Source organism: Monodelphis domestica, chromosome 1 (genome assembly GCF_027887165.1).
Source record: "Monodelphis domestica isolate mMonDom1 chromosome 1, mMonDom1.pri, whole genome shotgun sequence".
Lineage (NCBI taxonomy): Eukaryota > Metazoa > Chordata > Mammalia > Didelphimorphia > Didelphidae > Monodelphis > Monodelphis domestica.
In genome coordinates, this window is record NC_077227.1 from 393901719 (window position 1) to 393926590 (window position 24872).

The 24872-nt window shown below is 40.9% G+C and overlaps 1 protein-coding gene across 19 annotated transcripts in view; it reads left to right on the forward strand.

Annotated features, from left to right (window-relative positions):
* CBFA2T2 (CBFA2/RUNX1 partner transcriptional co-repressor 2) overlaps positions 1–24872 on the forward strand; it is a 155458-nt gene that overhangs the window by 98157 nt on the left and 32429 nt on the right. For 12 of the 19 annotated variants that reach the window (XM_016426772.2, XM_007474197.3, XM_016426773.2 and 9 more), the window contains 2 exons: positions 17559–17699; positions 22323–22564. In XM_016426772.2, the coding sequence (XP_016282258.1) occupies positions 17559–17699; positions 22323–22564 (383 nt within the window). Of the gene's footprint in view, positions 1–7562; positions 9862–17558; positions 17700–22322; positions 22565–24872 lie in introns of those variants that run through there. The other 7 variants (XM_056811751.1, XM_056811753.1, XM_007474200.3 and 4 more) reach the window with 2 other exon arrangements.

Sequence of the window (24872 nt, forward strand, 5' to 3'; positions counted from 1 at the left end):
GTGATTCTTAATATGAAGTCCATAAACTTTGAAGGTCTGTGGATAGATTTCAGACTTAGATAGGAGAAAATTACATCTTTATTTTCATCAGTCTCTAACGAAACTTAACATTTCTTTGAACTATGAACTTTTCTTTAAACTAAATGCATTGCTCTGAAAAAGGATCCAGAGGCTTCAACACACTGCCAAAGGTGAAGGCTGGGACATACACAAAGGTTAAGATTTAGTATATGGTTCTGAATGTTGTAGAATGTAGGACTATTTGGAGATGGAGTGTGGAAATGGGAATGTCTGATTTCAGCAAAGCTGAAGACAAATGAACTAAAGTTCATTCTAAATTAAATGCAACAGGGAGCATTGGTGTTTAACTCAGGTAGGACTTCTCCGTCATTGGAGAAGACACAAATAGGCACAAAATTAATGGTCAATTCATTGAGCCCATTCACACACAAGGCGATTTATGCTTGACTAATGTGGATTAAATCAGAATAGAACAGTACTCAGAATCATCCAGTCAAATATATAAGATTTATTGAGTCCATAGACCCATTATAGGTAGGTATTTTGGGGAAAGTATGGAAAGTTCAGCATGGGTTCTCTCCTTCAATTCAGTTCACACATTTCCTAAGTATTTCCTGTGTTTTCCCTTGAGTGCTTGTTGATGTAACATTTGGTGGTTGTGGTGTCCTGATAGAAGGTGCAATTGGCCAGTAAGATGCTCATCACTTCCTTCTTCTTCCTGTGCCTTTTGTCTCTCCATATTTAATCAGCCACACCTGATATAACAGTTAGCTCATTTTTTAAAGGGCAGGATGATGGCCTTTCCCATGTATACATGATTCTCTCCTCTCTTGCTTTGTAGAATTTATATTAAGCAAAAAATTATAACTATAGTCATAGTAGTTCAGAGCCCCCCCAATCAAGAAAAATTCCTAATGATTAGGCAGAGGTTTGATTCTCTACTCTTAATTTAAATTTTTGTTTATTTCTAGCCAAACCCTGACTTCTTTATGATTGAAGCAAAAATTCAGGTTACCTGAAATGTCTGGGTAATGAAACGATTAGAGTATGCTACTGTGAGTGTTAATAAACAGACACAGGCAAGGGAAGTTGGAGAAAGAACAGACTTTTTTCTTGGAATTTTCCTTAGTTTTTGAAGAAGGGGGTACAAATTGTGGCATCTAGTGATGCCTGATAGCCCTTCCTTATCTCTTCTGCCTCTGTTGCAGCTAAATTCTCCTTCCAATTTCTCCTTTTGTTTGTTGCCCCTATTCTTCTAGCTCAGCTTAAGTCTTGGTTGTGGATGGAAAAACTAACTATATTTAATGCTGCTCTTCTGCTGTGGAGATACTCATTCCTTTCTTTCAGTCTCTCTCGCAGATTATATCTCTCTTAAGAGCTCTGGAGGTCAAGACACAATTCCACTTTCATTTCACTCAGTGGTTCTTAGCCTTTTGTGTCTCCTCAGCCTCTTTGGCAATCTAATGAAGCCTATGGACAATGTTTCAGAATGTTGAAAAAAATGAATATAATAAAATGCAAAGGATTACAAAAGAAATAGGGCAATTAGGTGGCATAGCAGATAGAGCACCTGTCATTCCTTGAATCCAGGAAGACCTGAGTTGAAATCTGGCCTCAAGACTCTTACTGGTTGTGTGACTCTGGACACATCACTTAACCCAATTTGCCTCTGTTTCCTCATCTGTAAAGTGAGCTAGAAAAGGAAAATGGCAAACCAATCCTGTGTCTTTGCCGAGAAAACCCCAAATGGAATCACTAAGAGTAAGATGTAACTAAAATGATTCAACAAAAGAAAACCAATTATATTAAAATATAGTTATAAAAATTTTCTTTAGAGTTCAGACTCAATTCTCAAGAATAACTTGGAGTTAAATACTTATTTTCCCTCTGAACTACAAATCTCAAGCTGCCACTCAGCTTTCAAACCCCTATTCCACTTCAAAAGACTAAAAATTGGTCTTGGCTGTCATGGAACTTATAATCTAGTAGGTACAGTCTAAACAGAGGAGGCTTTACCAAGGAGATCCATGTAAATATGTCGAATGTGTATGTGCCTGCTGTTAATAACTAGAATACCATTGAATTTGCAAAACATGGCAGCATTCTGAGTTTAATATTTGCAGCCTGAAAGTAAAACAGCTGTGTGTGTGGGGGGGGGGGGAGATGGGTATAAATATAGCATCCTTGAGAAGGAAAAGGCCTATGGAGTGAGTGAATTACAAGAGCAAGAGAGCGGATGTCTGCCTTTAATCTGAGATTTTCACTAGCAATTTAAACACATAAACAATTGGCCTTGTTGGGAACCATTTTTAGCAGAGTTTCTGTGTGTAACCCAGATAGTGCTGTCCTTTGTACATGAAGACAGTCCTAGAAAATAGTATTTCCACCACTAGAAATGGGCTGATGTGACTTCATCCCCACATTGGCATTTTGCACAGGTTTCTGAGATGCAGATCACAGTTTCTCATCCCTGCCCTCAGAAAGCTTATAAACTGGTAAGAAAGCTAAGAGACTACTTACTACAGGAGATAATGTGATTAGTTCTAGATAAGAAGTGCTCTGGCTCATAAAATCACCGATTCCTGGGGTTAGGAGGAACCTTAGGATCATTAGTCCAGCTTTGCCCAAGCAAGAATTCAGTAACCGTTGATTAAGTAACTACTATGTGCTAGATATTATGCTAAGTGCTAGAGAGAAATTCTTTACAATGCTTCCTTCTGTCAAGGAGCTTACAATCTAATGGGTGGAAACAAATGAAAGTTGTAAAAGGGTGCAGGGATCTGGTCTCGCAGAGCATATTGTTCTTTGGAGTTGAAACCAAGCACAGCCACTGATGGAAAATGGAGAATTATCCAGAAAGTTCTGAGCTTTCTCTAAAGGAAGGCTTTGGAAGGACTTATTGCCCTCTGATCAGAAAGGAAAAACAACTGAGAAAGCTGAGAAGGTAAGTATCAAAAATTGAGTCAGACTGCATGGTAATGAGATTTCAGGAGATCAGCTTATCCAGGGAGAAGGAAAGCATGAATGTTCCATGGAGTTGAAACCAAGCAGAGCCCCCTTCTATAGCATCTCTATGACAAATGCTTATCTGTCTCCTGCTCACATATCTCTGATGATTGAATCTATTTTGAGACAGCTCAGTCTACTTTGCAGTGTTTCTAATAGTGAGGGAGTTTTCTATGACCTTTAAAAGACCCTTAAGAACACTGATCAAAGCAATGGCCCACCATGACTCCAGTGGACTCATGATGAATGAAGCCTGCTACCCACAAAGAAGAGGTGAATTCAGAGATTTCATGGGATAGCTAATTTGGGGGCATGGCCAATAAGGGAATTTATTTTGCTTGATTATATATTATTTATATGATAACCTAGATTTTGCTTTTTGTATTTTCAATGGGTGGAAAGGAATGTAAAAGAGAAAGATATGGGTGGGGGGAGTTGGGATGGAGAGGTGGATTTTTGTTCATTGAAAAAATACAATTAAACTTTTTTTGGGGGGGGGTCATCCGGATCATAAGTAAAAGGCCAATAGAATTAAAGGTTCTTGATGGCAGAGGCTAATTTTTTATGTATATATTATTCTTCCTATGCTTTTGCATGGAGGGTAGAGACTTATTCATAGGGTGATATATTTAGAGCTAGAAGGGACTTTTGAGTTTGTCTACTCCTAATCTCTCATATTACAGTTGAGGAAACTGAGGCCCATTTTTGTTCAATTGAATTAAATCTAGGTGGCCTATTCTCTGGCTCCCTCCAGACTGACCTAAACTAACATCTCTCATACAGATCATAATCTACCCCATTTAAAAAGATGCTTTGGAAAGGATATTCCTCAGTGTTCCTTGCCAATGTAATTCAAGGCTTAACCACCATCACTGTGAGGAAATGCTTCCTTAGATTTAATCTCATTCTAATGTTGCCTGTTTCTTCTCATTCATGTCTTAGAGATGGAGACCACCCCCTTGAATCTTTGAAGTCATTTAATCACTCCTTGTTCTTCTCTTCTCTGGACTAGTTTCCTTAACATTTTCCCTCAGTGTTATTTTCTTTATGTTTATCACTCTTTTGAGTCCTCTCTAAGTTTCCCCAGGCTTTAAAACTATTGGGCCTAGGTAGAAAAAGTGTTCTGACTAATACTAGTACAATAGAATACTGAAACTCTCCTCCAATGCCTCATCATGGTACAGAGCTAGCCCAGAGCTCTCAGAAACCAATTGAGAGGGGCAGCTAAGTGGATAGACTGCCAACATGAAATCAAGAAAGATTCCAATTCAAATCTAGCCTTACACACTTACCGACTGTGTGACCCTGGCAAGTCACTTCACCTTGTTGCCTTAAAAAAAAAAGCAATCAAAAGAGTTGAACTTCAAGAGAAAGAAGGAGCTCACTCAGCAGGGGCAGGAATAGTTAAGGAAATCTTGGAAGAGGCAATATTTGAGCTGACCCATGAAGAGTGGGGTGGATTTGGACTGGTTGAGTAACAGTAGGGCCAAAGGTAGGGAGGTGGGAAGAACATGCTCTGATGCCTTGTGGGCAGAGAATACAATAAGGCTACCATTCAATCAGTCCACAAGTATTAAGCATTTACTTTTATGCTGGGCATTTAGGATACAAAGAAAGCAAAAATACTACATCCTGCTGAGCTGACCCATAAGAGATCCATTTTTTTTTTTAGGGAAATATGTATTTACTATATTTTACCTGAAAGTCTTCATCTGCCTAAAATTAGGCCAAAACATTTATATAAATTACTAAAACCTTTCATCAGAGGAGGAATGGACCTTAGAGATTGTGTCCACTTCCATGTTTTACAGCTAGGGAAACTGAAGCCTGGAAAAAAAGGAAAGCCTGCCAGCAGGACTTGAATCCCAGTCATCCGAGCCCCAGGCAGGGTTCTTTCTGTCACGTTAGGCATTGGGTCTCAGCAAGTTGGAGCTATTGTGGGTCTGACCTCCCCAAGAAGAGAAAATGTTAATCCAGTTTAATTTTAAATCTTCCTATTTCTCAGCTCTTGATGTGAAAAACATTAGCTTAGTGGAGACGTAAAACAGATGGTGTGCCGTTGGAGTAGATAATGCTATTATTCAAAATCAACATTCGCTGAGCTGGGAGGCATGAATCCATAGATCATGTCTCCCTATTTACCTTATCAGGTCGGGCTATGCCAAGGCTGCTCTTAGCCTGCATTGAGATTAGCAACAATGGCGGGCAATTTACAGTCTCTCCTTTTGGTCACTGGGAAGGAAACAGTTATCCTAACCATGGACCAACAAATGTCTTCATTACCTTAACTGATGGAGAGCTTAACTGGTATATATAGAGAGAGTTGGTCCTTGGTTCTGACATCTGGATCCCCTGCTAGACTGCCCTTCTAGTTAGAAAATTCCTTGTGAATATGTAATCCAACTTGTGCAGGGGAAAATGATGGGCTATTCATGTAACCAGGGTGACACATAACCAGTGGATGGCCCGTGGGTTCCCATGGTAACCACATGAGATCTAGGATCATAGCACTAGTGCTGAAAGCAACCTCAGAGGCCATTTCATCCAGCGCCATTGTTCATGGATGAGAAAATGGGGCGTTAGGGAAGGTAGGTTATTTGCCCAAAATCACACAAGTAGTGTGGGATGAGAACTTCTGTCTGGCAAATTTATGGGAGGACACAGGCATGGACAAGATGACAGATTCACTGAAAGATTTCTTTGGTGCAGCAGATAAGAGTGCTGAACTTGGAAGTAGGAAGACCCAAATTCAAATCTTGCCTCAGACACTTACTAGCCATACAATCATAACCTTGATTTTTTTCAGCTATAAAATTAGGTTGTTGGACTCAGTAGCCTCTGCCATCCCTTACAGATCTTTATAAATTTTGTAATCCTGTTGTCATTCAGTCATTTTTTCAACCATATCCAACTTTGGGGATTTTCTCAGCAAAGATATGGTAGTGGTTTGCTAATTTCTTCTCCAACTCATTTGACAGATGAGGAAACTGAGGCAAACAAGGTAAAGTGTCTTCACAGGAGGACCTAAGGCCAGATTTTAACTCAGAAAGAAGAATCTCCATGGCTTCAGCCATGGTGCTCTATACACTGTGCCATCTAGCTGCCATGATCCTATTAACCCAGCATTTTTCCTCCCATTGCAAGTAAGCTTTTTATATGCATTTTCTCACTGTTCATCCAGTGGAGAAACCTTTGACACTTGGTGTGGTGCAGGTTTAGAGGAGGACCAGGTTTGACATAAAACTCATAGTTTCAGATATCTTGCTGGGACCATGGATTTATTCCATATAGATCTGGATGGAGAAGGTAAAGAACACAAATCTTCTAGATCACTTGTTTTTCTTATACAAATCTATTCTGCTCCCATCTCTATGCTTTAAACAATACATCTTGCTTTGTGGTGCTTCTAAAACAAGCTAGGTTCCATCAACTTTGTTTAGAAAGATTTTTTATGGTGGGGTTATTATATGATTTGATCCATGATATAACCATACCGCAGGATTAGTCTTGTAATAATAACCCTGAAATGATGAGCTGAATTATAACAGAGTTTGCTTGTTACTTGGTTTGAATGTGAGTGTGTTTGATGATCTTGGAATTGAAAACACTTCAAGGAAAATTATTAAATGATGTTGTTAGAACCCAACTCAGGAGGAGCTGGAAAGCTTCCTAGCTTACTCATCTCCTTCCCTTCCTCCCTCCCACCTTCCCCCATCCCCAACCTGTTTCTATTTCATGCTGGAGATAAACAGCATCACCTTCCAATATTTTTTAAACCCTTACTTTACATCTTAGAATGGTTCCAAGGCAGAAGAGTGGTAAGGACTAGGCAATGGGGATCAAGAGACTTGCCCAGGATCACACAGCTAGGAAGTATCTGAGGGCAGATTTGAACCTAGGACCTCCCGTCTCCAGGCCTGGCTCTCAATCCACTGAGCCATCCAGCTGCCTCCCACCTTTCAATCTTTAAGCTCTTGGAGAATAACTGCCCTTTTTTATTAAACTGATGACCTATGAGGTTTCACTTCTTTCCCTTTGAATGATGTGGTTTGCTTTTAAGATTACATAGCATTTACAGGCTACTCCACATCATGAGATGTCTCTTAAGACCTTGTCTGAAAGTATATTCAATGTTTGACATCCATAGTATTTCCTCATTTCTCCATTTAAAAAAAAAACAAAAATATTTTCTTTCCCATCCTACAGAAAAGAAAAGCAATTTTTTGGTAACAGATATGCATAGTCAAGCAAAACAAAATTCCCTCAATGTCTGTTTACAGAAACATCTGTCTTATTCTGCAACCATTCTGTAATTGACAGAATGTTTCATCATTGGTCCTCTGAAAATTTATACAGATGATCATCATACTGATGATAGTTCTTACTTCAAAGTAAGATAATTCAACTTGCAAATTATTTGGTTTTACAACATTGTTATATAAATTATAAGCCTGATTCTATTCATTTCATTCTTCAATCTAAGAAAGTCCTCCAAATTATTAATCTTTACAATATTGACATTATATTATAAACTTTCTTCTTGTCCTATCTATTTGACTTTGCATCAGTTCATATAAGTCTTTTCCATATTTTGGGGGTGAGGGAGAGAGAATCGTAGGTTTGAGATTTAAAGACGTCTAACCAGTCACTGAGTCTGATTTCCTACTGGCCTGGGAAGGAGATGTTAACAGAATTTATAAAATCAACAAAGCACAAAATCATGTGGACAGTCCACTTTATGCAATAGCAAAAATAATTGACTTTTTTACAGCGTAAAAAAGCATTTTATGCCCATCACCTCATTTATCCTTCCCAATAACTCTATGAGGGACATGTTGTTAGTAATGTTGCTACTTTACAGATAGAAGAACAGTTTCAAAGAGGAAGTCATCCAAGGGATGTCAGGGGGAAGTTGCCCAGGGTCACTAGCTATTAAGTGGTGGAGTTGGGACTCGAACCAAGGTCCTATGTTTCAGGCAAGCATGTTAGGTACATGCAAGAATTAGTAAAAGAATCAGGTTAAGGAAATATAGAATTGGAAAAATGAAATGGGTCAGGCATTTATTAAGGGCAAAGAATAAAATGGCCCAAGAAATATAAAAAGACTCAAGAAAGCCTCCAACACATTGTGCAGGCTTTTTGGAGAGAAATTATGGGAGAACCATGACAAGAATCACAGGAAAAGGGGTGCCCAGATTGTGATCTGCATCAAAAGAGGGAATATCTCCAACCATCCATCAATGAGCATTTATTAAGCACCCACTATTTGCCAACCTCTGTTGCTTGTTGTTGGTTACAAAGATTCAAAAATGAAACAGTCAGGGCAGCTAGTTAGCACAGAAGATAGAGTACCAGATCTGGAGTTGGGAGGACCTGGGTTCAAATTTGACCTCCCATTCTTCCTACTTGTGTTACCTTGGGCAGGTCACTTAATCCCAATTACCTAGCCCTTGCCCTTCTTCTTAGAGTTGTTACTAACACAAAAAGTAAGTATTTTTTAAAAATGAAAGTCTTTGCTCTCAAGAGCTTATATTCTCTCAGAATTGGGAACGTGTAGGTAATGAAGAATGTCTGGAATAAAGACAAGATAAATACCTAGTAATAGGGAAGGAAGGCTGTCGAGATAGATTTTGTGTAAAAAAGGTAGTGCTTAAGATGAGTTTTATAGGAAATACTATTTTACAAGTTCACACATCTCTTGAAGAAAAGGAAGAACTCACACCCCAAGTTTCCCAGTACAGGCAAGGGTTCTTCCCATTGTATCCTTCTTCCCTTGGGTAGCCATTGTGGGAGTGGGCTTTATACTAGTTTCTATTTCTTCAGCTATAAGGAGCCATAAATGTGGTTCCTGTGATTCACCCAGTATCTTGACCACTGTGGTTAGTACAGAAGTGATGGCAAAAAGAGTCACACACTTAGACACCCAACACACTAGTCTATCAATTTGCACATTGCTCCAACATTGTCTCTTTCTTTCTGTCTTCCTTGAGGAGGGCCACCGGTGTTCTCAGGCTCATCTTTTGTGGTTTGCCCTTGGAGAAGGGGTTTCCCACAGTACTCTGTCATAGCCCATGACTTCCTTTGCCATTCCCCACAGACCTCTTCTGCCTTGTCAGTGTAGAGGAAATGAAGAGCTAGAGAAGCTCTAGCATCCTGATACCTTCTACCATTGAGCTATGCAGTCTTCTCATCATTCAGTGTGCAGGAGGCTTAGAGTGGTTTTCATTGTCCCATAATCACCCTTCTTTGAGGCTGGGAGCAAGGGAGAGGGGACTGCAAATTCATTTCCCTTTTACTCATGAGAGAACTCATGAAAGGTTTAAATAATTTCCCAAAGGCTGCTGGACTTCCTAATGTCTAGATTATTTGCTCTGTCTGCTCTCTCACTTCTCTTTAGAACCTTAAGATTGAATGCCAGTGTAGCCAACTAAACCTGCGTAGTAACTGTTTACTTCCAACACTGGAAATAGAACAGCTTTTTCAGTCACTCATCAGTGTACTGGGCCATTTGTTCTGGTACTGGGTATTTACTGACCCCTACTTTGTATTATGTATCATAGAGGAAGCATTGAAGAAGATCAAAATTCTTTACTACTTTTAAAATTAATTTTCTTGTATCTTTTTTTAACCCTTACCTTCTTTCTTAAAATTGATACTAAGTATTAATTCTAAGACAAAGGAGTAGTAAGGGCTAGGCAACTGGGGTTAAGTGACTTGCTCAGGGGTCACACATCTAGGAAGTGTCTGAGGCCAGATTTGAACCCAGGACCTTCCACTTCCAGGCCTGACTCACTATCCACTGAGCCATCTAGCTGCCCCTTATTTTCTTGTATCGTAAGTACATTCATAATTTATAAACTTATATTCTTAGTGGCATGTTGTCAGGAAGAACTGAGTTTAATTTCTGATACTTACTAGCTGTGGGATGCTAGCAGGGTTGTTTTGGAGCTAGCTCTAACCCTGAGAACCCCTTGAATTTTCTTTCTCTCTTTTTTTTTAACCCTTACCTTCTCTTTCAGAATCAGCACTAGTGAAAGTGAAAAAGAGCAGTAAGGGCTAAGGAATGAGGGTTAAGTGACTTGCCCAGGGTCACACACTTAGGAAGTATCTGAGGCCAGATTTTATCCCAGGACTTTCCGTTTCCAGGTCTGGCTCTCAACCCACTGAGGCACCCAGCTGCCCCACTGGAGACCATTTAAGTAGGAATTCAAGGGGCATCAACAATAATCTAAAGTCATTTTCACAGACTCAAGAAGTGTCAGGGACCACAAATGCTATCTGGATAAACCTAGACTAGCAAAGAATTCTCTATCAGTCAGCAAGCATTTACTAAACTAGGCATTTTCCTTCTCTGATGGACCTGGGCCTGTGACCCTGGGCAAATCCTTGACCTCCCGTGTTTTAGGCCACTCTAAAGCCTTTACAAAGAAGGTGCTCCCTACATTGTCATGAAGAGTTTAGTCATCCAGGAGCTCATCTTCCCAATATAATCACAGAACAGTCTCTAGTACCACTGCCAGGATCTACAACATTCATTCCCAGCAATCTGAGTCTTTCCTTGGAGGCTTGGAGTGAAAGAGAACCCAACACCTTCCAGGCAGTCATATCCCACTTTTGCTTCTCACTAATCCTTAGGACAGGGCTTCCCCATCATCAGCAATAAATCTATCTCCCTCTTGAGATTTTCATCCACTACTTCTGGTGCAATCTCTCTTCTGCAGGACAACCCATCAAGTATTAGAAGAAAAGATGCTGTAAGGCACCTGGCTTCCTCTCCTGAAGGGAGTAACCCTAATCAACCTCCCTTAGCATGTTACTGCTTTTAAAAATTGTGTGTTCTTTGTTTTGGGGCCAGCTAGATAGAGTCCTGGGCCTGGAGTCAGTAAGACTCCTCTTCCAAAGTTCAGGTCTGGCCTCAGATACTTACTAGGTGTATGACCCTGAGCAAATCACTTCATCCTAGTTGCCTCATTTTCTTCATCTGTCAAATGAGTTGGAGGAGAAAATGGCAAACCATTCCAGAATCTTTGCCAAAAAAAACTCAAATAGGGTCATGAAGAATCCAACACAACCAAAATGACTGAACAACAAATTCTTCAATATAAAGGATCCTCTAGGTCAAAAAAGGGGAAGAGTGGGAAATGAAGGGGGATAAAAATTTTAGAAATTTTTGTGCACTAGGGAATATGTAGAGTTTGAAAGTAGTACAGATCTTGGCCCTGTGTTTCTCACAGTTTAGGAGGATGGAGAACTGAAAGGAATGGCATTACCTAATTTATAAGTCATTAAAGATTGGTAAAATAAAATTATTTTGGAGGACAAAAGAAATAAAGGAAGAAACAGTCAAAGATACCTGTTTCTGAATAGATTGATTAGAAGGAAGATACTCTGTCCCTGTTCTTGCTCATGACATGGCAGTCATAAAGAGGGAAATGGCAGTGTCTAGTTAGTTTCCCAGAGGTAATAAAGCATTAAAGCCAAATAGAATAAATTCCCTCCTTGTAATTTTTTTTATAGAGTGGTCACTTTATGTTTTTATACATTAAAGTTTTATTGATGACTTTTTTTAGTACAATGCCTGGCACATTATAAACATTAAATTATTTATGTTTAAATTGATTTATAAAATTATTCATTATTAAATGTTTTTATTTTATTACATATTCATTTCCCACTTGAACACACACACACTTTCTCTCTCTCTCTCTCTCTCTCAAATGAAAAAAACCCAGCCAAGCAAACCTAACCAACAAAATGACAGCATAAACAACATTCTGCTCCCATGGCCCCCGCCCTTCCAAAAAGAGGGGGCTGTGTTTTGTGCTCTATTCTTCAGGATCAAAATGAGTGGTTGTAATTAATCTGAGTTCAGCTGCCTTTTTGTATTTTTACATTTACATTGTTGTAGATATTGTTGCCTATTTCTCTCCTAGTTCTGCCCCACCTTGCTCAGGGTCCCAGGGCCAGGATGCTGGAGATCATCCAGAATCAGATTCTGCTATCCATTCCCCTCCTCCATATAAATAGCAATCTCTTGGTAGCTAGAGTTATACTCACTCCATTCACTTGTCTACATGGATAAATATAATACCTTTCAGCCCAAAATATGCTTTTACTCATTTTTCTTTCAATAATATTATTAATATCTTTTGGTTTTTTATCACCTAGATTTTATCCTGTATCCTTCCTCTATCCCCACCTTTCTTTTTTTTTTTTAATTCTTGTTACAAGGGATGACTAACTGGGTAGGAAAATATTTGGAAATGAAGTTGTAAAGAGGGGAAAAAATTTAAGTTTTGTGTTCTTTTTTAAGTGCTTTCACATTCAGCATCTCCTTTGTCCCTTATAGTGCTCCTGTTGAGGTAGGCAGGCCAGATGGCATTATCCCCATTAGACAGATGAACAAACTGAGTAGGGTTAAGAGGTTAACCCCAAGGTCAGAGCCAAACCAGTGTCAGAGCCAGGTCTAGTACTCGGGCTTCCTTGTTCCCAATCTGCTGCTCTTTTCACTGTAGCGTGTATTAGAGATTAATTTTTTTGCTGCCCTATCTGCTGGTGAAAGCTTGTGGCCAGCGGAGAGTCACGTGGCAGGCCTTTGATTCATCAGCCTGGCAGCTGGTGTGGCAGATACATCAGAAAGGAACCGAGGCTTTCACTGGGGAGAAAGCAGCCCTTGCTTTCAGTCCCCTGCATTTGGGCTGTTTGGGATTTTTCCTTCTGCCAAGCCCTGAATGTGAAAATGTGTCCAACTGCTAAGCTCTCCTCAGGCCCTTGGCGCCGGCATGGGGAAGGCAGGTGGTCTAAGGAAAGACTCCCTTTAGGTTGCTGCACAGCGCACACAACGCTGAACAGTGTGAGACAACTGTCAGTTCCTTCCTTCCCTTCTCCCCCTCCTCAGAAAAGCTGGGCCCCAGATGGATGTGCTGGAAACATGTCAAGGCTTCTCTGAAGGGCACGGCGAGAGCACAGGCCCAGGGAAAGGCACCAGCTCCATCATTTGGCTCATGCGCTTGGCCAGCAGAGAAAGCAGCCTGTGAGCTGGGGAGGACGAGGGAGAGCTGGACGGCTTGTCCAGTACCGCCCTCCTCAGTCTGACCAGGCTCTTTCAGGCCTCTCTCCCAGAAACCCAGGGGACTTGATGTTTAGTGGCATTCCTCGCATGAATCTCTAGAGCAGTGGCTCTCAACCTTCTAATGCCGTGACCCGCAGTACAGTGCCTCATGTTGCCGTGACCCCAAGCCAAAACATTATCTTGGTGGCTTCTCAAAACTGTAATTTTGCTACAGGGTGATTCGGAATGTAAATACCTGGTATGCATGATGTATTCTCATGGCTACAAACGGAGAGGTTGAGAACCGCTGCTCTAAAGGGTCATCATGTTTGAAGGGGGAAATCTGAGAACTTAGGCAGAATAGCTTCATTTTCTCATTATTGCTAATTTATTTATATATATATGTACATATATATATATGACATTTATATAGTACTTTAAAGTTTGCAAAGCACTTTTAATGACCCCTCATTTGGGCTTCACAACAAAACATATGAAGGTACTATGGGTATTACTGCCCCCATTTTACAGATGAGGAAAAAACCTCAGAATTTAAATAGTGTTTATTTCAAGAGAAGGAATTATAATGTAGTTGATAGAAATTACTGGAGATGAGAGCCCCTGAAGTGACTCTGGAGAGAAGGCCAATTCTAAAGATGGGAGATTACTCTCTCAGATACTTCCTAGCTGTGTGATCCTGGTCAAGTCACTTAACTGATTGCCTAGTCCATGCCCTTCCTAGCTTAAGAGTTGTTACTAAGACAGAAAATAAGAATTAAAATTAAAAAGAAAAGGAAAGGAAGGAGAAAGAGAGAGGAGAGAGGGAGAAGGAGAACTAAAAATGGAATCACAGGGATATTGAGCTAGAAGGAGAAAGAATCAATCCGTTCATTGTTCATTTTAGAGATGAGTAGGTTATTTTAGAGAGAGTAAGTTAAGCAATGAGTTAAGTGATTTCCCCAGGTTCACAGGGGCAGTAAACATTGCAGGTTGATTAATTGATTGAGACCTCTAGAATTGGCTCACAATTCCTCAAGGGGGATGTCACTCTTGAAATTTTGGTAAACCGAGGCACAACATTCCAAGTACAATGGATTTATTAGCAAAACATGAACTTGATAGTGGAACTTAACTGATCTTTTAAAAAATAATATTTTATTTTTCCCCTATTACATAAAAAGATAATTTTAAACATTCATTTATTTTAAGTTCCAAATTCTCTCCCTTCTTCTGAACCTCCCGTATTCCTGAAACTAAGTAATCAGATATAGATTTTACATTACAGATCATTTTTATAAACAAAAGGAGATGCATCATGGGAAAAAGTAGCATCATAGATGAGAAAACAATGATTGGTTGAAAATTGAGGGCTAGCAAACACCCCTCCTGGCTGATTGATTGTGTTTACCTGCAAGGTTAGTTAGTGGTACATGGATAACAAACTTAACTTCCTGGAAGGCCAAAAATAATAGACCAGACTTGCTTGAAGGACAACTAGTGGGATAGAGAGAACAGATTTCCTTTGATATAAGAACAGACTGTTGATTTCACAGAAAAATTGAACTTAGAGACAATAAGTAATTTATATGAAAGTTGAACATCTAAACTTAACTTGGAGATGATAAAACATGACTTGGGCAGTGGTAACACAGAATAAAATCACTTATAAGGTAGGATCAATTTGCACTTTTTTTTTATAATCGGGACCTATATTTGACTCCCTCCTCAAATTCTTAATACCTGTGTTACTGGGAAAATTACTAAACCTTTTCCAGCCTCAGTTCCTATATCTTTAAAATGGGGATTAAAAGCATCTAAAATGCCTACCATATAGGATATTGTCATTATATAAAAAACAGTTTTGCAATCCTGAAATCCCTGTGTAAACATCAGTAGCTATTGTCTTCTGTTCCAGGTTAAGGAAAAGAGAACTTCATGTTTAGCCACAGCCAGCCTGACCTTTGCTGGACAATGCAGCAAATAAATGGAGTTATGGAGGGATTAATACAATACATAATTGAAGAATTTTTTGTTCCCAGAAATAAGCGAAAGAAGTAGGAAAGAACAGCTATGTGGCTCAGTGGATAGGTAGCCTAGAAATGGGAGGTCCTGGATTCAAAATCTAGCTCAGATGCTGCTTAGCTGTATGACCCTTGGCAAGTCACTTAACCCCCATTGACTAGCACTTACTGCTCTTTTGCCTTAAAACTAATATTTTAAGAGGCAGCTGGGTAGCTCAGTGGATTGAAAGTCAGGCTTAGTGACAGGAGGTTCTCGGTTCAAATGTGACCTCAGACACTTCCCAGCTGGGTGACCCTGGGCAAGTCACTTAACCCCTATTGCCTAGCCCTTACCACTCTTCTGCCTTGGAACCAATACACAGTATTGATTCCAAGATGGAAGGTAAAGGTTTAAAAAATATATATTTCATAAGACTAAGGTTTAAGAGAACTAATGAATGAGTGAGTGAATAAATGAATTAGGAGATTTGATCTATTATTAACCAAAGTAATTCTTTTTTAAATTAATTTAGAATATTTTTCCATGGTTCCATGATTTATGTTCTTTCCCACCCCCCTCCCATAGCCAACAAGCAATTCCACTGGGTTTTACATGTCATTGATCAAGACCCAGTTCCCTATTATTGATATTTGCATTAAGGTGATTGTTTAGATTCTACATCCCCAATCATATCCCCATTGAGCCATGTGATCAATCATATGTTTGTCTTCTGTGTTTCTACTCCCACAGTTCTTCCTCTGGGTGTAGATAGTGTTCTTTCTCATAAGACTCTCAGGATTGTCCTGGATCATTGCATTGCTGCTAGTAGAGAAATCCATTTCATTTGACTGTGCCACAGTAGATCAGTAAATGACTAATTCTTCAATAAGAAAGAAATTTCTTTTTTAAAACATCAGTGCTTAAAAACTCTTGCCTTTCCTGTGAGTCTGTAAAATCAGGTTTATATTCACTCAGACCAAATTCCACAAGTCAGGTTAAACCTATCCAGCTTTCCCTGGTGCAATCCTCAAAAGTCTGGGCCTGTGGTGGTTTCAGGCAGCTGCTATAAATCACCCCAGAGGGAGATGTGACTTCTGCTTAGTCTGGACAGTTCATTTAAGTTTATAAATGAGCTCCATGATAAGGAGTATTCTCCAACAATCCGATGGTATCCTATTCTCATTGCATTCTGGGAAGCTTATAGGGTGTGCCTCTGTGTGTGCATGTGTGTAAGTGTGATGGATTTAGGGAGCTGCGGAGTGTGTGTGTGTGTATGTGTGCACGCGCGTGCTGGATTTCTGAAGTGGCCCCACTCATAGCTCACTTCAAGTTGCTTTCTTTCCTGTAAAATGGTGCCACCAGCTGCCCTTTACCCAGGAGGAAATGTTTGCTATCCAAAACACGCTCTCAAGCTTAATTTGCATTCTTAACATTTTCCTCATCTCCTAAGTCTAGACTATCAATAAAACAATGAACCAAACTCTTATCTGTAGCATTTGCAGAAGCTATGAGGTCTAAATGTACCAACTGGCTTTTGTGAGAACAGTGTCCAGCTGGTTCTAGCACACCCTTGACATGGCATTCAATCCTGAAAGATTATCAGGTCCTTTCCCATTTTGAAAAATATCTTTGGGATATAGACCTAGTAGTGGTATTGCTGGATCCAAGGATATACTTTCCTTTATGGCCCTTTGGGCTTAATTACAAATTTCCTTCTAGAATGGTTGAATCACTTCACAACTCCACCAGCAATGTATTAGTGTCCCTATTTTGCCACATCCCCTTCAACATTTATGATTTCTCTTTACTGTCAGATTTGCCAATCTGCTAGGTGTGAGGTGATACCTCAGAGTTGTTTTGATTTGCATTTCTCTAATCAGGAGGGATTTAGGAAACTTATTGATAGTTTTGATTTCTTCGTCTGAAAACTGCCTATTCATGTCCTTTGACCATTCGTCAATTGGGAAATGAGTTATATTCTTATAAATTTTACTTAGTTTTTATATATTTGAGAAATGAGACCTTTTATCAGTTGAAAACTTGTCAGGAATGGATGAAATATCTGAGCTTTCTAGCTAGCCTTCAAGAGAACATTACGGTCAAGTTCAAATATCAATGGCAAAGAGAGAACCCTGTAGGTCTGAGATCCAAAAGACCTGAGTTCTAGTCCCTCCTCTGCGGCAAACCCATTGTGTGACTTTTGGGGAAGTTCTTTTCCCTCTCAGAGCCTCAGTTTTCTCATATAAAAAGAAAAAAAGGGAGAGTGTTGGATTGGTTAGCCTCTCATGTCTCAGCCTTTGGTTGAGACAAATTTTCATCTTTCCCACAGCTGTGTCTCATAGCTATAATATGTCTCACCTGTATATTTGTATAATATCTCTGCATAATATGTAAATTATGTATATAATACTTGATATTATAATACATCTAAGAAAATGCTTCACCTGTTGACAGCCATACCTCTCTTTCTTTTTCACAGTTGCTGGTGAGAAGAGATTGCTTACGATGCCTGGATCCCCCTTGGATGTGAAATTACAGTCAAGATCACCTCCTAACATGCCTCCACGGCCTCCCATCAACCCTGGTGTTCCCCGGCCGAGCACTTTCAACCCTACAGCATGTGAGATTGCTGGCTTGGTTTTGGAACTTGCCTCTCTTGGTTCAATGCAACATTGGGAGCCAAGGGATGGCAGGGCAACACCGAGAACACTTGCTGCCTGGCCTTTCTATTTCTTATCTCTGTCAGACACCTTTTGAACCCAGGAGTGAAGAGAAGGACAGGAGCAAGTCCTCTGCTCTCATTGCTAGAGGGGTTTCCCTTTCCCAGTGTACATCACTGGTATCTTTTGGGGGGGACGCCATACTCTTAGGGCAGGGGTTTTTTGTGACTGCCTTTGACAGTCTGATGAAGTCAGTAGACTCCTTCTCAGAGTAATATTTTTAAATGTATAGGAAACCAATTATATGGAAATACAGCTGTCAGAATTTTTTTTTTTTAAACGAGCTCATTAGGCCTACCACTGAGATGTTTGGTGACTTTTCCCAGGTCACCCAGTTGGTAGGGGGCAGAGGTATAATTTTAACTTGCGTCTTCTTGATTTGTCTATCCATTGTGCTATCTCTCAGGCCTTGCATAATGCTGGGTATATCTGCACCTGATGCTCTGTTTGGTTTTCCCATGTGGTCTTTATTGCCTAGGGAACTTTGTGGTTCTTTTGAGTGGAGCTAAATCGGCTGATTGAAAAGATTCTCTCAGATTTTCAGGATGCTTAGCCCTCCAAATATTCACCATCCAAATATCCACGCGTGACTCTGGTCTGATGGCTCCCAGCACCTTCCTAATGTTGGAATTTTAGGGTGATTTGCAAAATCAGTAGCTTGACTCTCACCAGTTGCTGGTTAAACTAGCTTTGTTTGTCATGTGTGGATATGAAGAAGCGTCTCTTTGTGGAATGGGAAAGCCTGAATACACAATGCCTGGGATATCTTCAATGCTTAATAAAATTATAGATTGTGGAATTAAGTGGTTCAGTAAAGCCAGGCTTGGAGACAGGAAGTCCTGGGTTCAAATCTGTCCTCAAATATTCCTTAGCTAAAGGCTAAGTTGGGGTTAAGTGACTTGCCCAGGATCAAGTCACTTAACCCCAACCCAGCCTTTACTGCCCATCTACTTTTGAACCAATATTTTGTGTTGATTCTAAGACAGAAGGTAAGAGTTTGGGGGAAGGGGGGAATTTTTGAGTGACTGGTGACGCATCTACTTTAACCTAGGAATTTCCATTCCTCATATAGAATGCTGCCTGATGACCAGAACCCAAAAGTAGCATGTGGGGGTGTTCCTCACACTGTTCCACGCCTTTGCTTCCCAGTTCTGCCCTCCAGTATCCCATACCCATAGCTCTGTCACACAAAGATCACATTTAAATTCTATGGAGTGCTGCTTTTGTGGGGAAAAAAGTCACCAGTGTTAGGGGAAATCCTACATGTCACTCCAGGTTGGTTTAATATAATTTCTGGGCCTCTAAGCAGGAGTTCCAGAAAGGACTTTGCTGGTAGAATATCTAGGACTACACTGGTAACAGGAGGGCCTACTTTTAACAGGAAGGCCGCCCTGTGCTAATTACATGGACATCAACCCACTAATTCATGTTCTCTTGGCAAAAATGTCTCAGGATCATAGATTTAGAGCCAGAAGGGAACTTGGGTGAATCTAACCCCCTCAGCTAATCCACTAAATTGTAAAGTGGTAAGAGCACGAGTCCTGGAGTCAGGCCTCTGACACTTACTTGCTATGTGACCCTGGACAAGTCACCTAACCTCCTTTTGCCTTAGTTTCCTCGCTTGTTAAATGGGCATCATCATAACACCTCTCTCACAGGGTTATTGTGGACATCTAATTAGATAATAATTATAAAACATTTAGCACAGTGCCTGGTACATATAAGTGTTAGCTATGATTAGTGGTACAGAAGAAACTGAGGCAGAGGTGAAGTGAGGGACCCAGAGAGGTACAGGTTGGGATTCAAGCACAGACCCTCTGTCCTTTAGATCCAGGGTTCCATCCACACTGAACACCAAGTTGGCTCTCTTGGAGGCAGAGACTAGTAAGGAAGAGCCAGAGGTTTTCAGTGCCAGCATTTAGCCCGAGGGCCCATTTTCTTTGACAGATACTGATCCCTTGAAGTCAGATAGCCATTGATTTTGGCCCCAGGTGGATGAGGCCACTGGAGAGTGCTGAGCAAAACCAGTCACTGACTTGTGGCTTCTGGTCTAAACAGGGCTGTATATCTTGAAATGAAGCAGACCTTAATTACCTGATAAACATTTCCTGGTATTTAGACTTCAGAGGCCAGGCCAGACTGCAGATGCCTGCATGAATATCTTCCATTTTTATCTCCATGTTTGGCCACTTGGGGGTGGGTATGTTTTATCTGGGAAGTCTGGACCATAATAAGCTTTTATTAAGTTGGCTGCCAAAGAGACATCCTTTAAGCTAAGGCCTGTGGGAAGATGAGCAGAGAGTTGGGAAGAGGAGGCAGTGATGTGATGGTGGTGGGAGGATGTTTATGGGATTCCTTGAGAGGAGGGCAGGGTTCCAAAGACAGCCGACCTTTCAGTGGAAACATAAGCAGTAAAAACAGATCATAGAAAGGGAAGCAAGAAGTGAGGGCTTCATTTTTTTTTTTCATTTTTTTAAACAACCATAAATGTTTTATTCTATTTTATTTATTTTTTAAGCCCTTACCTTCCATCTTGGAATCAATACTGTGTATTGGTTCCAAGGCAGAAAAATGGTAAGGGCTAGGCAATGGGGGTCAAGTGACTTGCCCAGAGTCACACAGCTAAGAAGTGTCTGAGACCAGATTTGAACCCAGGACCTCCCATCTCTGGGCCTGACTCTCAATCCACTGAGCTACCTAGCTGCCCCCTAAATACTTTATTTTTGTTACATAAGACATTTCAATGTAAAGATGCCCATTTAAAATTTTTATTTATAGGCTAATAAAAAATATTCAATTCAACGAGATATAATATACTTGTTGCAAACCTTACATCTTTTCTAGATGAGCCTGGGCTTCATTTCCATTGGCCATTTTCATTCAGTAAATAATGTTGATTTCAGCTCTGAGAGTGGTCGTGGCCAAAATAATCACACACACACACACACACACACACACACACACACACACACACACACACACACACACACACCACACCCGCAACCTACTGGATGATGAACCATAGCTTTACCCCTGGAAAACCAACATACCAGCCAAAGGTTCACAGATTTAGAGCTGAAAAGCAATTTGGAGGCCCTCTAGACCAATTCCCATTTTTAGGAGAGGAAACTGGAGGCCTGAGGGGTAAATGAGGTGTGCAGAGTCACACAGCTAGATTTGATCCCATGTTCTCTAGTCTCAAATCCATTGTTCTTTTCACTATAATAAAGCCTAAACCATACATGAGATCTATGAATAAGATGGAAGAATAGTTCATTGGAGGGGGTTGGAAACAGTTAGATGGTTCAGTGGCTAAAACACCAAACAGGCAGAAAGATCTTGAATTAAAATTTTACCTCAGGCACTTACTAGATGTGTGACCCTGGACAGGTCACTTAACCACTATTTGCCTGAATCCACTGGAGAAGGAAATTACAAGCCACTCCAATATATTTGCCATAAAAGCCTCATGGACAGTACTGGTGTGTTATGGTCCACTGGGCCAGGAAGAGTCAAAAACAACCAAACAAAAAGGCAGGGGAGAGATTATCAACTCTGGGACAGGAGTGGAAAGAAGATGGGGCTTATAGAAGGCTACATGAAGTTGGCATCTGAGCTAGGCCTTGAAGGATGAATAGAATGTTAACAAAAGGAAAGGGTTGGGAAAGGAGGGAGGGCATTCTCCATAAAGGTTGTTATTTGTTTTAGTGAAAGTCTTGGGCTGCCTCTCTCAATGGCCCAGCCTCCCTCTCAAACCATTTCCAGCATCAAGCTGATTTTGTGGTGTGTTCAACTGGAAAATTATCCTGAAAGGCATGTAGAATCTCCCTTGTAGTATAAGGGAAGGGTATTAGGATTTGAAATTTTAATTAGTAAGAAGCAAATTAATTATATCCAAACATCTAGTTTCCCAGTATTAGAAACAGACTGACAGAGACTGGACTTTTGATTGGTACCGGAAACTGTTCAGAGACTCCCTGTCCCGAGGGTACATCTTTAGAGTCTAGAACCCTGAGATGGTGTTTGGGTGAGGAGCCTACAGCCAATATTTGTCAGAGGCAGAACTTAAACCCAGATCTTCTTGCCTTCGCAGTATTATAGACGATGTGTGTGTGCGTTCTTTCTCTCTCTTTCCCTCCCTTCCTCCCTCTCTCATTGTTGTTGATTCTGCTGTGTCACGTTGATTCATTAAATGACTATCTTCTTCACACGAACTTTTATCTAGCCAAGCCTCCCACATCTTTGGAGGTTAATTTCTTGGCCTTGGATGGGGGGTTTCACATTTATCTCTATTAAATCTCGCATTTCCTTAGAATGGTCCATCATTCAAGTCTGCCACGATTTGGAGCAGAGACCAGGGGAGGAGAAATCTTGATTCTCCTCATGCAAGGGTTCAGCTGTTTGGAGCATCAGCAACCCGGTCCTCAAGGGCAGACGGTGATAGTAGCACGCTTGGCCTCGGGGTTCTCGAATCCTGTGGGCCAGTCCCTTATGGAGGGTTCTCTGTTTTTGTCCCCCTTCAGTATCCAATGGGCTTAATCATTCGCCGCCCACCTTGAATGGTGCCCCATCCCCACCACAGAGGTTCAGCAATGGCCCAGCGCCATCCTCGTCCGCATCGCTCACCAACCAGCAGCTTCCTGCCACTTGTGGGGCCCGACAGCTCAGTAAACTGAAGCGCTTTCTAACGACCCTCCAGCAGTTTGGTAACGACATTTCCCCGGAGATTGGAGAGAAAGTTCGGACCCTCGTCCTGGCTTTGGTTGTAAGTCTGACAGTCATCCCCATCCTCAGCAGCCACGGTGCCTGCCTCTCCGTCCTTTTGTCTAAACTCCCTTTTTTTCTGCCCCAGAATGACAGAAACTTGAGAGTGCCAGTAGACTGGGGTCATTGGGTTCTCTTAGTATATGCATGTCCCATTCTCTAACACTCATGTGGAATGTAAACTCCTTGAGGGCAAGGACTTCTCTGTTTCCTCTTCCTATTCCCCAGAACTCACACGATTGACTGATGGTACGTTATTAAACACTTGCTGGTTTGGATTGAATTCATGGTGAGGGCACTAATCAGAGAATTACTAGGCTCTTTCCTCGGATTGTATTTTTTTTGTCAGGCATTCTTTCAGTTTTGATGAACCTGCTGAGGGCTCTTTTCTTCTTCCTCCTTAAGTGTCCCAATAGACTGACATTTGGCGGAATCAGGCCAAGGTTTTTATTTCCTAGGTCATATGCCTATGACATTATTTCCAAACAAGAGAGGAGAAAACGGAGCAGCAGTTTTAATTCTCAAAACACTAATTTTCCAAATTACAAGCTTCTTAGTATCAGTGAACAGCTCCAAGGGCTCCTACCACTCAGTACCCCTCAGGAGGCAATTCCCTCAGAATCACAGAGCACACATTCTTTTTTTTTCTTTTTTTAACCCTTACCTTCCATCTTGGAATTGATATTAAGTATCAGTTCTAAGGCAGAAGAGTGGTAAGGACTAGGCAGTTGGGGTTAAGTGACCTGCCCGGGGTCACACAGCTAGGAAGTACTGTGGCTGGATTTGAATCGAGGTCTTCTCAACTCCAGACCTGGCGCCCTATCCACAGTGCTACCTAGCTGCCCCGCACACATTATTTCTGTAGCTGCCATGCTCCCATTTGGGTCCTCTCAGAGCATAGTGGTGCAGGGGAGCCAGGAGTTCCTGGTATCCACTGATCAGTTGGCCCTCCACTTTGCTGCTATTGCTTTCAGATAAGTCAGTACTGGTTTTCCATCATCCGTAAGTCATCAACTGTTCCACAAAAGCTGATGAGGTGCTGGTGGGAGAAGGGCTTTGATGTCTCACATCCTTTTGGTGCCAGCCCCCCACTTAAATATTTTCCTCATCAATGCTTGCAAAGTGTGGTTCAGAGATGGGAGACCCTGTACGCCTCTATCCAGAGCACCAGGGGGAAAACTCTTACTTTTCAAATGGATTCTTAGAGAGGCAGCACAATACAGCAGAAAGAACAGCAGAGGGAGAGTTGAGTGAGCTCTCAGCTCCACTCCATCCTCTGACATTTACCAGCTATGTGACGACAGCTGCTAGTGAGGAGAGAGTCACTTAATCTCTCTGAATCTCTTTTTCCTCATCTATAAAATGGGAATGATGAAACTTTAGTTTCCTGCCTTCGGGTGATATGAAAACCAGTCAATCAATAAGCATTTTTATTTTTAAAATAAATTTTTTAAAATTACCTTCCATCTTAGAATCAATGCTATGTATTGGTTCCAAGGCAAAAGAGTGGTAAGAAAGAGCTAGTGACTTGCCCAGTGTCACACCTTCCAGAAGTTTACATTCCATTTGGGGGAAACAAAACATGTCTATGTGTATTTTGTCATGTTTTGCATTGGCCAAGTAGATAGAAAATAATTTGAGGGGATGGAGACACTATAAAGTATTGATGGAAAGTTGGAGTTCTCAGAAGCAGGAGTGAGGAGAGAGTACATGGAGTCTTCGAAGATAGCAGTGAGAAATGAACCATCCTGAATGAAGAAGAATGTAATGAGCTAATGGGCTTAAAGCTCCTTGAAAGTTTTAAGTATTATGTGTGTGATATTATCCTTTTTACTTAACAGTTGCTCAGATAACCTAGGGAGAGGTTTAAATCTCAGACTTCAGGACAACGAATTGGGCATCTCTCGCTTAGGCTACTGTCAGTATATCCAGATGTTGCTCAGCTGGCCAGATTTTTTTACAATTTACAATTTAAAGAGTACTTTCCCTATCCTGTGAGGCACATACTATGGCTTAGGATCATAGTATCCTAGATTTAGGCCGGATGGGATCTTAAAGGCCATCTAGTCTAATCCCTTCGTTTTACAAAGGAGGAAACTTGCCCAAGGTCCTTCAAGCTAGCAAGCTCAGAGCCAGGAGTTTTCTTGATTCTCAATACTCTTAATCCTTTTCCTTCATGCTGCTGAAGTAAGTGAATGAACAATCTTTTCTCTTCCATTTTCTAGTAGCAAAAGACACACATTTGGGATCAGCAGCCACTGGTTTTACTCACCTTCCCTGTCGTTCTTGAATTTAAACAAAAGTTTATC